At 40.7% G+C, this 17,484-nt stretch overlaps 1 protein-coding gene across 6 annotated transcripts in view; it reads right to left on the reverse strand.

Annotated features, from left to right (window-relative positions):
* Positions 1 to 17,484, reverse strand: part of LOC126998857 (lysozyme-like) — a 41,508-nt gene that overhangs the window by 13,588 nt on the left and 10,436 nt on the right. The window contains exons 4-5 of one of the 6 annotated variants that reach the window (XM_050861028.1): positions 17,113 to 17,255; positions 16,205 to 16,352 (exon numbers count right to left, since the gene is read on the reverse strand). The exons of 2 other annotated variants lie outside the window; for them this stretch is intronic. In XM_050861028.1, the coding sequence (XP_050716985.1) occupies position 16,352; positions 17,113 to 17,255 (144 nt within the window). In that variant the 3' untranslated portion in view covers positions 16,205 to 16,351. Of the gene's footprint in view, positions 1 to 2,433; positions 2,745 to 13,010; positions 16,353 to 17,112; positions 17,256 to 17,484 lie in introns of those variants that run through there. 3 more of the 6 variants (XM_050861031.1, XM_050861029.1, XM_050861026.1) reach the window with 3 other exon arrangements.

Consider the following 17,484-nt stretch of genomic DNA (forward strand, 5'->3'; position numbering starts at 1 on the left):
ACAAGGTAACCTCTGGCGAGGGTGATGACTCCACCTACAGGTCTGTGAAAACCTGGTTCAGGTGGACCTCACCAATGTGGTGCCAGCACCCAGACTAAAGCAGTGGTCGGCCCAGTGAGAGCTGTATGGCAATGCAGGCTGCCGTGAGATGGCCGGTGTTTAACGCGGTGATGTCAAATGCCATGTTGACAACCTGATCAGCGCAGCACCAGTCCTGCAGCAACTTGCATGTCAACCGGTCATTGATCACTCCACATGCCTCATTGGTCTGCTTCTTATACGCCGGGACACCAAGCAGTTTCAGCCGCTCTGCATCTCTGACCACCACTGTAAGACGCTCCTCCAACTGGTGCACATTGCTGAGCATCGGTGTTAACTTGCTGTCCCAGTGTAGGGTGCACAATGGAGGTGGTGTCCACTGCTTGTGCTGTTCCTCACTGATTGTCTCCAGCACTTGGCGTCTTGCTCGGTCAGCTGTTCCGTAGGTTGCAGAGAGATGTGTACATTCACCGCCTGACTCAGCGATCAGGCCACGCGTGAAGGCAGCCTGTTGCATTGGTGACATCTTCAACCTTGTAGCCAGTGACACGATACTTGGTCGTGTATACATACCCAACACAAAAACATAAAGATCACCTCATTTTTCTTGAGCTGCAGTCTTTTTTTACCTCAGATCTCTATGGCGACCATTGCGCACTGTTTACCACTTTATCCAACAAAAACAGATGTGCGGTGGCACCTCTAAATCATCATGTATTGGAGAAATATTTTGCATGTGTTGTTTCTACATATATTGGAACACTTTTAGCACCCAGCCAAATCAAAATTCAAGAATTGTGTTTTTTGATGCACTCTAATATATACTATATATATATATATATATATATATATATATATATATATATATATATATATATAGATATATATATATACGGTATGGCGCCCATCTTGTATATCAGCCCCCCTTCCCCTGGAGCTGGATCCGCCACTGCATGTACGGGAAGAGTAGAAGTTGTGTGCGTGTGCCTGTGTGTGTGTGTGTGTGTGTGTGTGTGTGTGTGTGTGTATGTGGGGGTTATCGTCTCTTCCGTGTTTTTTTTTTTTTTATCCTTTCCTGCTTTGCGCAATACTCTTGGTGGTCTTCCTTCCCTCTCCTTTTTTCTTCTGTTATTTTTTGTCTTTTTTGTCTATTTTACTTTCTTACATCCCCGCTTCTTTTTGTCTATGTCTTTCCTTCTCCTCCACCTTTTTTCAATTTCATCCTTTTCTACTTCTTACTGCTGCACCTTCTTCTCTTCCTCTTCCTCTTCCTCTTTCTCTTCCTCCTCCTTTCTTAATAACAGAGATCAGAGCGCCTTAATAACCCACGACTCTGCCAGCTAAGAGAGAAAATGACTCTTCGCAGTAAAGGTTTCAGTGTATAACTGTATCGAGTAATTCAGGGGAGGGAAGCGGCTCGTAAAATAGGAGGGCTTTAACGGAGGATATATATTTTTTTTTCTTTTTTCCTGTTATTTTTTTAAGCAGAGGAATATGAGAAGGGAAATGAAAACGAAGAGGAGAGGAATTTAAAGAGAAAAGGGAAAAGAAAAAAAGAAAAAAATAAGGAGTGAGCCACAAGGGGGGGGGGAGAGAGAGAGAGAGAGAGAGAGAGAGAGAGAGAGAGAGAGAGAGAGAGAGAGAGAGAGAGAGAGAGAGAGAGAAATAGAAAAACATAAAGTGACAGATAATATAAAAATGATAATAATAATAATGATAGCCTTCGATTTTCACTGAACCCTTTTCCTAAGTCAACCAAGGTCAGCAATACTTCGTCATTAAGAAAAAAAAACGACAAGAATACAAGAAAACCCTCTAAACACACACACACACACACACACACACACACACACACACACACACACACACACACACACACATAATGCCACCGTTTTTCTTAGTGCATTATTTTCCTGTTTTTTTTTATTTTCTTCCTTTCTTCGTCTTGTCCTTCAGGTCCACCAGTGTTATGCAGATGAGGCGAGGTGACTCAAGCTCTTTAAACTTACCAATGGACGCACGATTAGGCTTTACAGATTAGGAAATGACTTTTGTACTTAGTTGCTTCATCTCTTTGTGTGTCTCATTGATATAAATTTATTGGCATACTAAATAATGCACAATCGAATAACTTGTTTAAGAATCGCATTATCGTTTACTGAGGTGTGAGAGAAGTGAGTTGGACGCCGTTGCACTTGCGAACATGAAGTGCTTTATTGTGACTCGTCATGAACCGACATTATGTCTGCTGTATATTGCCCATCCTTCATGTCTTCTCTTTCTACCCCGTTCCCACTCCGCCCCCTCGTCTTCTATCCACAGCTAAACTTTCAAAGTCCGCATCACCCTTACTTCAATTAAACCACAACATCATCACAACTCAGATAAACTTACCGGAGAGCACAGCCAGGCTGAGGGCCGCGGTGACGGAAACGATGACGCGTTGCAGGAGAGACATCTTGAGTCTTCGCCGTATCTCAGTGACGACGAGAGAACAAGTGATGGCAATAGATGCGAGGGAAGAAGGTGATTTGAGGGATTACTGCTGGGTGCTGGGTGCGCAGAGAGGCCTGGATAGCAAGTCGCGGCGGCGGAGTCCCGACTGAGTGAGGCAGGGTTGCCAGACCCGCGTCAGTATTCCCGCACACCCCTACCCCAAAACCCGCACACTCCACCTTCAGAAACCGCCCAAGAGGAGTCCAATTTTTTTTTTTTTTTTATTTCGTTGGGGATATTTTTATTAAAAACATGCATGTTGCGCTAAAAACGACAAGAAAGGTAGAAAATGAAGACATACTTTATAAAAATGAAAAGAAAAAAGAGGCTAGTTGATAACGACTTTGCGATAAATGAAACAGACCAAAACAATGAATAAAAAAAATGTCGCCAAAACTAGAGCTCCTGTAAACAGAAGAAGAAGCAGTGAAAATAAAATAATTGAAGAGAACTAAATAAACAGACACCAAGCCTGAATATAAGATTTGAAAAGACGGAAAATAGAGGAAGCAGTGAAAATATAGTTGAAGAGAACTGGATATACAAACGGTAAGCTTCATCTCCCTGAGAGAGGCGGTGGCTGAGTGGTCACCGTGCGGGAGCGGCATGCAAGAGGACCCGGGTTCGCGTCCCTCCCACCGCCACAAACTGGCGATTTTCAGTCATCGCCGAATAGCCTAAGACTACCCACATGCTGTCTTGAAGACCACCTTGATATCATCCCGGACTCTAGATTTTCTCTCTAAACAGATGATCAAAGATGAGTTTCGGGGGACAGCATTAGCCAAGCAAGATGGCGCCACTTTAAACACTTGCCTGCGCCATAATTGTCGTGGGCCGATCATCAAGAACCAAGAAAGCCTACCGACGAAATGTAAAACAAAAAAAAAAGGATGAATATAATGACTTTTAAACATTCAGAATATAGAATCAGTAAAAATGTGTAACAATAGACTTTGCTTATCACACACACCTCAGCAGGCTTCTAGTGATAAGTTTTCTCTAGATCCGTGATGGTCGATAAGAACTCGGTACCAGCCTCCATTAATTAAGGACATAGTTCCGCTCCATATCGCAAGAGGGAAAGATGAGAAATAAGAATACTTGCCGCAAGGAGAGCCACCCTTAATAAGAACCTGTTTCCCTCCACCCCGTGACCTTGCGCCGCCAAGGTCAGCCGCGGCGCACCTCAATCCAGTTCTCCCGTTCCCCCCTGAAGACTGGAAAGCATGTCCCGTTTCGCCACAATAGTGTTCAAAGGGCTGCGCGTCGCCTCGTGGTAACAGGATCATAACAACCCCCCTGCCCTCGTCACCATCCTTAATAGTACCAACTTTTTTTTTCTCTCAAGCGTAACACAAGAAGTATCAAGTATCAAGACTCTTCTCCACCCGAAATTGACCCGCTCTTTTTGGCCTCTCGTTCTACTTTCTTTACAGGAGCAGCGCATAGCGGGCTTTTCTTATTTGTATTTTTGCCCTTGAGCTGCTTCCTGTATTGTAAAAAAAAAAGAAAAAAGAGGAGGATGTGAAATTAGTCTGGAAGGTAGTGCAATGTGGGAAAAAGGGAGGTGGTAATGGCGTAGTGTTGGTTTACCGCCTTCTCATACTTTACCATCTCCAACTCCTCCTCCTCCTCCTCCGTCTTCTTTTTCGGTCACCACTACCACCATCACCATTGTCACTTCTAGTAGGTTGTTTTTTCCCTTCCCCTCTCTCCTCCTCTTCCTCGTCCTTTTCCTATTCTTCGCCCCTTCTTCATTCATGACCGTCATCGCTATCACCACCACCAAGATGATTCCTCTTCCCTCATCTCTGCTTTCTCACCCTTCTCCCAGGCAGATTTCCTTCCTCTTCTCTCCACTTCCTCTTCCTTTTCCATTTCTTTCTGCATTTTCTCCATCACTGCCCGCCACCACCATCACCACCACCACCATCAACAAGCAGCAAATTGGTTTCCTATCCTTTTTTTTTCACTTTCTCGTTCTCTTTCTTCCTTGTCCCCTTCCTTCGCCACCTCTATTACCACGACCACCACCACCACCTGTCATCATGGCGGACGTGTTTGAGAGAGCTCCTGCTTAAATACTTGGTTTTGTGTTCACCATAACTTCACGTTCAAGAGCATTAGTTCTCCTGCTGCTGTTCAACTGACGGGACCTTCAAGGCGAGGCGGCGCCATCCAGAAAACCAAAAAGCAGGTTGTAAGCTCGTCCGTGATGGAGGGAACCCCAGGCAGGTCGGCACGCCAGTTTCGTCTGCTGCAGCTGCTGGTGGGACAGATTTGTCTTTCTGTGAGAGTTGTGATGTTCTTGTCGGTCGTGATTGTATTGGTTGTTATAAGTGTGCTGCCTGGTATCATCCTGCCCCACTGTGTATAGGAGTGTCCCCTCAGGTGATTGAGGCTATACGCGAGGCGGGAGGAGCTGGTGTTGAGTTTGTTTGCACCCAGTGTAGGGCACGCCCCGCCCCCCCCAACTGCTGCAGGGGCGGCAAGAGGTGCATCTGGTGACCCTGCCTTAGCACAACTCTTTGTTATGGTTAAATCGCTATGTTCAACGGTCGCAAACTTAACTGATAGAGTAGATTAGATCGTGTCCTCTTACCCTCCCCCTGCCCCCTCAGTGACGGGTGTCCCGGGAGAAGACTTGCGTAATTCTATCCGGGGGGTGATCACGGAGATGGCGGAAAGGAAGAAGAGAAGAGACTGTTATATTCAAGGGGATAAAAGCAGAGTTTGACGCAGATGCAATGACAAACATTAAGAACATCTCCCACCACCTCTTGAACTCTGCCCCTCCACTCTCAAACCTTTTTTGCATTTATAGAAACAAGGGGCTTGACAGAGCAAAACTTACAAATTTGCTGTAATTTAGCTGTTACCTTCGGAAACAGCTCCTAACAAAAGCTAAGGAACTCAGAAACTACCATGAGTTAACTGGTGTTTATATAAACAGAGACCTTACCTTTAAGCAAAGACAAGAACTTTTTGACAGACGCCAAAGGTATAGAACAGTTAGCGCCACCCAACAGTGCTTCATCTCAGTCACAGCCTGAGCCTTCCCTCCCCAGCACTAATGCAACTTCCAGCCAAAAAGTCCCTTTACCCAATTAAATATTGCCTTAAGCAATGTAAATAGTTTGCTTAACACAGTTTCATTTGTTAAACATTTTCTGGACACAAATAATGTACAAATAATGGGGATAACAGAAACCTGGTTAATTAATTATGTTTCGGATGCCGCAGTTTGCAATAACAAACTATAACATTTTCAGAAACGATGCATCCGACACAGTTTACAAACACGGAGTTTGTATCTATATACACAAAACTATACAGTGCCTTGCCTTAGATAACAAAGTATCTAATGTTTGTTCTGTTTTTCTTCCAGATTACAATATATACATATTGTGGTTAATTATAGACCTCCCTCTTGCTCTCCTCATGATAACTATGTCCTTACCCAGTTTTTACTAGATTTTTGCACCAGTAAAGAAGTGATAGTTATTGGTGATTTCAATCTTCCCTCCCTCTCAAGGTCAAAAGGAGCAGTAAGCTACGGTGCAATCTCCCCCACTGATAGGTTATTTCTTGACTGCTTTACTACACTTGGTCTTACTCAGTGGATCGATGAAGCAACCAATATCAGAGCAGAAAACACATTAGACCTATTTCTTACTACATATTGTGACAGAATTACCACCACTAATGTCTTTCCCCCTTTTCCTAACTGCGATCACTGTGTTCTGCTTTATGGATACGTTTTTCAACTTAAACCCTTGTCCTCTGATAAGTATGATGCTATTCCTTTTTGGCCTAAGGCTAACTTTAATCAAATTAATCAGTTTTTGAACACAGTGGATTGGGACTTTGAATTGTCTAACCTGGACGTTAATGACTCGTATAAAAAGTTTATGTCTATAATTTTCTTTCTGGGAAGAACTTTTGCCCCGCAAAAATCTCCTCATTCTATGCCTAGTGTCACATACAAACCATGGGAGTATAAACCTAACAAAGAGCTTACCAGGATGCGAAGTAATAGTTGGTCCCTTTACAAGCAGATGAGGACGTTACATGGCAGATGTTCTGTTGCTGCGACAGATGCACTGAGGACATTCCTTAACATTAACTTTCAATATAGGAATTATGCCATCCAGAGACAGATGACTTATGAGGAGGACATACTCAACAATTACGCAGTGAAGCCTAAATGATTTCATTCTTACATACGAGGGAAAAAAATGGCTGTCCCTCCGTTGGTTCCCATATGGAAAACCTAATGTGACCCAAAAGAGATGGCCCAGATTCTAGGTGCTGCTTTTGTCTCAGTGTTACCAACCCTTCGGGTCGTCTCCAGTCTCCACATCAGACATGACGACTCCTTTCATCAGATACAGTTTTCAGTTGACGATGTTGCCAATGTTCTAAAGAATCTCAATCCCTACTCAGCGATGGGCCCTGCTTTATTGCATCCTTCACTTCTAAAAAATTGTTCAAAAATTTAGCTTATCCTTTATACAAAATATTCTTATTATCAGTTAACTCTAAAAAATCCCTGATATTTGGAAAAAGTCCTTAATTGTGCCGATCTTTAAGAAAGGGAAAAGAAGCAACCCTCAAAAATATAGACCAATAAGTCTTACGTCTGTCAGCGGTAAAGCCCAAGAGAGAATTATTGTAATTAGACTGAAAGATTACCTAGAATCCAGTTCAGTTCTAAGTGATTCCCAGTTTGGTTTCCGTCCAGGGAGGTCTGTGGAGGACCAGTTATTACTTACTTATCACAGTGTTACAAAGTGGATAGACAAGGGCAACATGGTGGACTAAATTCTCTTTGACTTTTCAAAAGCTTTTGATACAGTAAATCACCAGATATTGTTCACCTAATTACGTGGAATCGGTGTTGATGGCTCAGTCCTCTCATGGATCAAAACATTTTTGACAAACAGAATTATGGAGGTAGTTGTGGGCAGACAGCATAGGTCTTCATACCCTGTGGCAAGTGGAGTACCCCAAGGTTCTGTTTTAGGTCCTGTTCTGTTTCTTATATATATATATATATATATATATATATATATATATATATATATATATATATATATAAATATATATATATATATATATATATATATATATATAACATCGCCTCTACTATCTAACGTGAAACTATTTGCTGATGATTTAAAATTATACGTATTGATAAGACCCAGCAATCCATCCACAGTATTACAGGACACAAGTGTATTACAAAGAGACATAGATACTCTAATTGCAATTGCTGAATCGTGGGATCTGGGAATCAATGCTGACAAAACTAAGATTATGTCTTTTGGTCCAAATCCTCGACATATACAGGATCTAGGCCTATATAAGTTTCAGTTCAGAAGCCGTCGACTTAGGTATAATCATAGACCCAACATTGAGGTTCCATAATCATATTCGATCAATAGTTAGCAAGGCTGCAGGATTGTCTAACAACCTGCTGAAGTCCACCTTGCGTCGGTCGGCAAGTTTTATGACCAAGTTGCTTACCACTCACATACGCCCCCTTCTGGAGTTTGGATCATCAGTTTGGAACACAAGCTACGTCACTGACTTGTCACTCCTGGAATCTGTTCAACTAAAGTGGACTAAACAAATCTCGGGTCTTGACGATGTCTCTTATGATCAGCGTCTGAAGTTTCTCGATCTCTTTTCAGTCATGGGAAGACTCTTGCGTGCTGATCTTATTAAATGCTGGAAGATTTTTAATGGTACAGTATGTCTGCTATATCTCCTTCTGATGTATTTACTATGGCTCCTAACATGGGTACAAGAGGACACCGTTACAAGATATTTGTTCCCCAAAGCTCCTGTGAAGCCAGACATAGATTCTTTTCTGTCCGTGTGGTTTCACAAGAACTCAACCTTGGTGCTTTCAAAAGTGGACTCAGGGATTTCCTGGGTGCTGCTCTATTTGACTACTGTTAATTGGTTGCCAATCTCGTCATCTTATTGCTTTGTACTTAGGCTCATAGCACACTTTCCAGTCTTTTATTTTAAAAGCAATGTTTCTGGCAGTGCTAGCCATAAGGGGTTCCCCGTAGGAGCACAACCAGGTAAGAACCACCTTGACCACCAAAATAAACAACAAACCTGTTTTTGTCTGCCCCCCTCCTTCTCCTCCTCCTCCTTCTCCTCCTCCTCCTCCTCCGTCAGCGCCTGTGGGCCGTAACAGGATGTCGTGAATCCCCAACTCCCGCCAAGGTGACCCTCAACCATCAAATTCGTGCCCCGCTCCAACGTGCACAACCTCTGCGATTCATATTCCTAGTCCACCCTTATCTTCCTCCTCCTCCTCCTCCTCCTCCTCCTCCTCCTCCTTTTCCTTACGGTATGTGTATATATATATATATATATATATATATATATATATATATATATATATATATATATATATATATATATATATATATATAATATTACAACTACAGTAGCAGCTGCAATAACTGTTACTACTGCTACTACTTATTCTACTACTACTTCCACCACTACTACCACTGCTGCTGCTACTACTGCAATTACTACTACTACTACTACTACTACTACTACTACTACTACTACTACTACTACTACTACTACTACTACTACTACTACTACTACTACTACTACTACTACTACTACTACTACTACTACTACTACTACTACTACTACTACTACTACTACTACTACTACTACTACTATATAATATACTACTACTACTACTACTACCAATAATAATAATAATAATAATAATAATAATAATAATAATAATAATAATAATAATAATAATAATAATAATAATAATAATACCTACAGAAAACTAGAACATGTTATTGCATTGTGAATAAAAGTAAAAGTGTTGAGCTCTATGCACTCCTATATTCCTCTTCTTTTTATTCTTTTATTCGCAACAGTCTTCGTTTTATTTTTTATCTCGCCTCCACTTTCCCTCTCGTCCTGCTCTCTTTTTTTCCCCTCCGCTAATCTTATTCATAACTGTCTTCCTTTTTGTTTTCTTGCTCCTCTACGCAAGCTCTCAAACTTCGGCCGCGTGTGCCTCTTCTTTTCGCTAACGCCCGCCTCTCATTCTCTTCCCTCCTCTATTCTTAATCATAAATGCCTTCCTTTTTCTGCACTCTGTCAAGCCTCGTCTCTGGAAGCGTTGCCCAAGAGAGTGAGACTGACTTGCGTGGGCACCGTTACTTCTTGTTACTACTTCTTACAATCTCTTCCGCTGAAGTCGAGAAATAGATACACAAAAAAGTAGACTCGCTAGGTGGATGAAGTAACTAACCTAACATTGCACGTCATAGTATTGTTGTTATTCATTTTATTATTCATTACTGTTGGTGTTGGTAGTGTTAGTAAGAGGAGGAAGGAGATAATCGAAGTTTGTAAGGAGAGGAAGGAAGATGATGGAAGTTTGAAAGAGGAGGAAGAAGAGGATTAAGGTTTGTAAGAGGAGAGGATGAAGAGGATTGAAGTTTATAAAAGAAGGAGGAAGAAGAGGATTGAAGTTTTAATTAAAGAGGAAAAGGAGGAAGAAGAAGGTTGAAGTTTGTAAGGGGAAGAGGAGGAAGAAGAAGAGGTTGACGTTTGTAAGGGGATGAGGAAGAAGAGGATCGATATCTGTGAGAGGAAAGAAGAAGAGGATTGAAGTTTATAAGAGGATTGAAGGGGGAGGAGGAGAGGAGGAAGGAGAGGAGAGGATAGTATATAGTTTTTCGCCTCATCATGTTGTGTTTGAAGGGTCACGGACAAAGGTTAAGAATGTTACTCAGTGCTACTCATAGTGTCAGGAATGTATGTGTAGTCTACTGTTGGTCGTAGACTCGTAGTCGTGAGGAATTATGAGTCAGTCTGTAAGTATGCATGTATGTGTGTGTCTATCTGTCTGTCTGTATGTATGTATGTATATATATATGTATGTATGTTGTGTGTCGATTGGTATGTTTCTCTATCTCTCTCTCTTCCTCTTCCTTTCTAAACAGTAGCGTAGCTAGGGGGGGGGGGAGCAAGGGGGGACATCTGTCCCCGGGAGCACCATCTGGGGGCGCCAATTTGATGTTACATAATTACAAACGAATTTCAGAATTAAATATTTTCCCCTCTTAAATCCGCTTCCGGTTGATTAAGCTCCAACATGATCAGTTATTAATTTTGTTACGGAAATGCGTCCTTGTGTGTAGAAGGAATAAGGTTGGGAGGGGGATTGGACGAGATGAATTCGCAGCCTAGGTCTCTGTCCCAGTTCTGCTACTCCGCCCCTGAGGACCTCTTCTCCTCCCTTCCTGAAGGCCGGATCCCAAAAGGTCGTTGCCATATATATATATATATATATATATATATATATATATATATATATATATATATATATATATATATATATATATATATATATATATATATATATATATATAAAACAACTGTTTTGCAAAGATAAGCACACGACGTGAGCTAAATCATTTCAAGGTTGTCTTCAGTACTGAAGACAACACATGACATTCGCAGTCGCATTTTTTTAAACAAATGAATGTATAATTGTAATTCAGGTACTACTACGTTATTTTACCGTGTTTTACATCACAACGTATTATAGATTATCATTAAAAGGGAACATTATAACATAAACAATAAATACACATCACTTCCGTTACTTTCAAATGCTCCCGTGCGAAACATTCTGAGAGCGGCGACATAACTTCATATCGCGACTGTACACTTAGTTTGTAAGGATGACTTATAATCCCAGATGTTAAACCAGAGAATGAATGATCAATAATATAAGGTTGAAAAATCCCTTATTTATTTATAGTCTTGTTAGAGTTGATTTTGTCGGTGTGTAGCTTAACTAACGTAAATATAAATGTTAATGTTAAATAACCCATCCTCTCATTGTACTGTAAGTTATCTGCTCAGTTTTGTACAGCATTTATCTATGTAGGTGTTCTCCATTTATGTCTCCTAGAAGTCAATATTGCCTTTGTTGAAAGACTTGGGTTTGAGTCTGTACAACCCAAGCTTCCCTAGGGCCCCCCATTAGGCATTCCCGTGGTGAGCAATGTACTAGCCGAGAGACGTGTAGCTGAGGCTCAGTTTGTATCAGACTGAACAAGCATAGCTGGGCGTTATCGCGATAAGTTATCGCGATGCTTTATCGCTGATAACAAAATCGGGTTATCGGCCATCCGCTACTTATTTAGATATATATCGGTATCTTCGTTACTTTTGTAACCAAACTAGCGATAATCGCTACTTTTTTCCGGCTCTCAGAAAAAAAAACTGTCTCCCTACTGCGCATGCGTGGCCCGGGCGCCCGGTGTTGTATGAAAAAACTTCGAAGTATGAAATATTTTCGGTGAAGAGATTTCATACTTAGATCATCATCATTAAAACACTAGGTTATTTTTTTTTTTAAGTTACTCAAAAATCAATATATCAAAGAGAAAAATCATTTAACTTTACACAAAAAAATGATTATTCACTGCCTCAAATTTGATATTCCATATTCGTCTGTGAGCATGCCATGGTATTGAAGGCACCCGGTGTTGTGTTATTTGGTGTTCCATCGTCAAAAGCTGGCGCTTTTGTTTACAAACACTGGTCTCTCGTTAACTGCGCATGCTCAGACCAGTAAGCGTAGACCTGTACAGTCTCACAAAGCTTTTTAACACATTAAGAGTTGCTGGAAGGCTAAATCAGACATACAGTACCACCATCCTCGCTGTTTCTAGAACGATACTCTGTACATATAAATTACAATTTGTACAGAGTGTCGTTCTAGAAACAGCGAGGATAGTGGTAGTGGTACTGTATGTCTGATTCAGCCTTCCAGCAACTCTTAATTATGGTTAAAAAGCTTTGTGAGAATTTACAGGTCTACGCTTGCTGGTCTGAGCATGCACAGTTCACGAGGGACCAGTGTTTGTAAACAAAAGCACCAGCTTTGACGGTGGGGACGCCAAATAACACAACACCGGTTCAGGCGTTTCTGGTATTACCGTCCATAGGTACGTGTCAACGTGTGGTTTTAAGGTTTTGTAAGTTTTCTAAAATATAGATAATGAAAATATGAATTCATCTATGTTTTTCTATCTGAAATATCAATATAGTATCGTTTTCGCCTATCGGACTTATCGCTAGCTAGTATCGGAATTATGGATTTATATCGGGTATCGGTTATCGGTTATCGCCTATATTTGTGTCTCCAGTTAACGAATATCGGTTATCACCAATAAGGTTTTTCATTATCAGTTATCGGTTATCGGGAATAAGGTTTTCTGTTATCGTGCCCAGCTATGTGAACAAGTGATATAAATGTCAAATATTTGGCACGCCTTTGAATCCCTTGCTGTTACCAGCAAAATCATGCGCAGATCTGGACCAGGAGTATCATATTCTGTTGTTTTGGCCGGAGGATTGTACTTTGTAAGTTTCTTCGGGTTGATAAGCACTTCATTTTCATTCATCTTTATTCAGTTAGAAAAATACAAGATGGAATATGACTTTAGCACTCATGAGTTACAAAAGTTTATAGATAATATCAAATTGCAATAAAATACATAAACACTTTTTTCAACCCCTAATAAACCAAATATCTCAGAAAACACAGACACAGTGTGCACACAACAATGCTATGGTGACGTGGGAAGATTCATGACTGTGTTCAAAATAATCAAAGATGCAAAGAAAAAGCATGTAAGCATCAAAAAAATTAATAGGAAATAAATAAATTGTGAATGATGAAGCAGCATAAATAGCAGTTTGAAGGAGAGGAGGGGGCTCATGAGGATGAATCATTATTATGAAATGCAATGCACAACAGTTTCAGATAGAAAAAAAATCACTTGAAAACCTGATCAACTGGTCATCATCATCATCATTTCATCGACGCCTGCTCCTAGGAGCTCCCACCAGGGGATGGCCACGGCAGAAGAGCTTCCAACTTTCTCTATCCAGACACTCCCTCCTTGCCTGCTCAAAGTTTCTCAAAGATCTTTCCCCCATCTCCCTAACGTACTCTTGCATCCTATCCCTCCATTTCACTGGAGGTCGTCCTCTAGCATTCCCTCCCTCTATCTCACTCACATACACCCTTCTGGTCATCTTACTCTCCTCCATTCGCTCCATGTGGCCAAACCATTTTAAAGATCGAGGTTTATAAATGGATGAAGGGTTTTAATAAGGGGGATATTCATAAGGTTTTATTGGTAAGAGAACCGGGTAGGACACGAAGTAATGGGTTTAAACTGGATAAATTCAGATTCAACAGGGACATGGGCAAAAATTGGTTTACTAACAGAGTGGTGGATGAGTGGAATAGGCTTAGCAGTCACGTGGTGAGTGCCAATACAACTGTCACATTCAAAAATAAATTAGATAAATTCATGGACAGCGATATTAGATGGGGTTAGATACACGGGAGCTTAGGTTCAAAGGAGCTGCCTCGTACAGGCCTACCGGCCTCTTGCAGACTCCTACGTTCTTATGTTCTTATGTTCACTTCTTCTACCACTCAACACTTCTTCCCTTCACCCCTGTTACACATTCCAAAACGTTCGTACATACTTTCATTACCCATTCCATCCATTCTACTCACACCACAAGCACTCCTCAAATAACTCATTTCCATTGCCTGCACTCTAGACCTCTGACTTTCATTCCAGGCCCACGTTTCACTTGCATATGTGAGGGTTGGTACTATTATTGTATTTCTCAAATCCCTCTTTACCTCCATGCTCACACTTCTGCCATTCATGATTCGTCCCAAAGACCCTACCACACTTCTTCCTTGCAATACCCTTTCTCTTATCTCTCCCTCTGGACCACCATGCTTACACATAACTGATCCAAGGTACTTAAACTCATTGACCTCCTCCATTTCTTCACCATTCAAATTTATTTTGCATTCTTTTTTACATTCAATTCCCACTCTATATGGGCACACAAAATCTACAACCTCACTTCTACTTCGCTCACAAACCATCACTTTATTTTTGTTGACATTTACTTTCAGCTTTCTCCTGTTACAGACACTATCAAAAACACTGACCAAATTTTGTAGGTCACTTTCATTTTCTGCAATGAGCACCGTGTCATCAGCAAACAGTATCGAATTCAGTACCCACTTCCTTCCCTCATCGAACAGTCTTACTCCAACTTCTCCAACTTTGCCCTTCATATCTCTAATAACACCATCCATATAAATATTGAATAACCATGGTGACATGACCACACCCCTGCCTTAAGCCCACTTTTATCTCAAAATGTTCACTTGTTTCTCCAGTAATTTTGACACATGAAGATGCATCCTCATAAAGACTTTATTGCACTAAGCAGTTTTCCTCCCACACCATAAATCTTTAAAACATCCCACAATGCAATCCAATCGACTCTGTCATAAGCTTTTTTCCAAATCCATGAAGGCAGCATATAGTTTCTTTCCTTTTGCTATTATTTTTTCTACTACCATCCTGAAGGCAAATATCTGATTCACACATCCCCTTTCCTTCCTGAAGCCTCCTTGTTCTTCACTGATTTTCTCTTCTGTAAGTCTCGGCACCCTCTCTATTATGACTTTCCCATATACCTTTCCGGGTATACTCAGGAGACTTATACCTCTATAGCTCCCACATTCCCCTCTCCTGCCCTTCCCTTTGTAAACTGGGACAATGATGGCTTTCGTCCAGTCTGCTGGCACCACTCCCCCCCCAACCCTCCCATGCTACTTCACATATCTTGACCATCCCCATTTAACAACTACATCTCCTCCACACTTCAACATTTCTGCTGTGACTCCATCAGTTCCTGCTGCCTTTCCATTTTTTAATCGTTTTATTGCCTAATTTACTTTCTTTATATACTCCTCCTCTACCTCTACTCAAAACTGCTGCTGTTACAGCTGCTGGATGCCCATCCTCAAAATTCATTAAAGTTTGTGAAATATTCTCTCCATCTCTCTTTCACAGCTTCCCCATCTTCCAACATCTTTCCATTCTCATCCATAACTTCATTTATTTTACTTGAGGAGATATTTTCTACATTTCTTTCGTTTTTCACTTAGTCTTTTTCCAAAATCTTCATCAACTCTTCTTACTTTCTTTTATTGCTTGTTTTAATTTCATTTTGCATTCTCTATATTTCTTTTTCCTTTCCCATTTTACTTGCTCAGCCACATTTCTTTCTTGAGTTTTCTTAAAAAGTTCCCTTTTCTCTTTTACTATCCTCCTTATATCTTCTGTCCACCACGAATTTCCTTTTCTTTTTCCATCTCTCACCACTTTCATCCCTTACACTTTTTTTTGTTGTAGTTACCATTATTTCTTTAAATGTTCCAAAAACTTTTTCAATATTTGTATTATCTTTTACACTTTCCCATTTTTCACTTAAGGCCTCTGCCATTTCACGATTATACTCATCTTTTATTTCTTTTTCCTGTAACTTTTCTATCATCAGTATTTCCTTTTTTACTTCACCTTTCTTTTCAAACACCCACTTTTCTTTCAGCTTTAATTTTGCCAGCACTGCAAGATGGTCACATCCATCAACTGGTAACACAGAAATGACAATAAACACCTCAGATATCCTTGAAGAGAGACAAAAGAAGATTAGCTAGCTTGAGGAGACTCCTTGGGCAGTGCTGCTTGGACCACCTGCCAGCACGTGTTGAACCTCTCGAAGAAGGATGTGTTGGTCATGGACGGGTCCTTGCAGGTGAAGCCTCCGAGTCTGTGCATGTAAGCATAGTCAACGCAGTCGATCTTCCCATCACCATTGCAGTCACCTTTCTTGGGGTCCTGTCGGGAGGAAGGTAAAAAATATCCTGAAAATTACCTCTTGAAAATGCAGTGCACAACAGTTTCAGATAGAAAAAAAAATGAACACCTATTTGTCATCATATGAAACCATTTAACATAAAGGTTGTTGTTTTATAGTATGTTAGTAATAGATATGGTAAGTTTGGAAATAGGTTAACTGAAGGCTGAAAAATTATCAACACAATTAGCATGCACAAGATGTTGGTGTGTTTGCAAGGCTTTAATGCTTATCAAGCGAGGGAGCTGGTTGTCGTACACTGAACCAAGAGTGGAACGTGCAGTATTTGACATGCTTGGTTCATATATAGTATGGCATGTTATTTTCTTACCATGCGTTTCAGTCATTACAGTGAGGCTTGATCATCAGTAACTTCAACTCAAACAAGTGTATACCATTATGGAAGCTCACTGGTACCATTCACTTAAATATATGTTGCTCATGTTATGTATGCTCACATCTGCTATGTGAAACCAGACTAACAGTTATGCAGACCACTTTCCCCTCTTAGGTGTTAATTTTGTGTGGAATTAGTTGTCGTGTTTTTATTTGGTTGTGTTTCAAATGTGTAGTGAGATATTGTTTCTGTAATTCATTTTTGCATTTGGTTATGTGGAATTGTTTAGTTTGCTGTTTAGACAACTTGCTGGGTTGTAATACAGAAGGCTATTTAAAAGTGGGCAAAAAAGTTTCTTAATAATTGATTAGTGCAGGCAAGCGTGAGCAGCAACAGACACATACTAGAACACGTTGAGGCGGGCGGCACACTCCTCAAACTGGGCAGTGAAGCGGTCAGGGGGGAGAGGAGCGGCACAGGCAGCCTTGCCCAATTTATGAATCCTTACGTAATCTTTGCAGCTCACTACACCATCACCATCACAGTCCTTGATGGCAGAATTAATAATCAGCATGTTAATAAGTCTTATCCAGATTACAGCAAAAAATTTTAGTACTGTGCAAAACTGGGTCACTGGTGTAAGGCGGGGATCCAGTGTTGACCAAATATTTTAGAGAACTGAAATCACCAACATTTGGGCTTCTTTTAATATAACTAAGGAAAGACACTGTGTTGCATTAGCTAATTTAATTTATTATTTCAGAATAAAAAAAAAA

Source organism: Eriocheir sinensis, chromosome 15, assembly GCF_024679095.1.
Source record: "Eriocheir sinensis breed Jianghai 21 chromosome 15, ASM2467909v1, whole genome shotgun sequence".
In the NCBI taxonomy this organism is placed as follows: Eukaryota; Metazoa; Arthropoda; class Malacostraca; order Decapoda; family Varunidae; genus Eriocheir; species Eriocheir sinensis.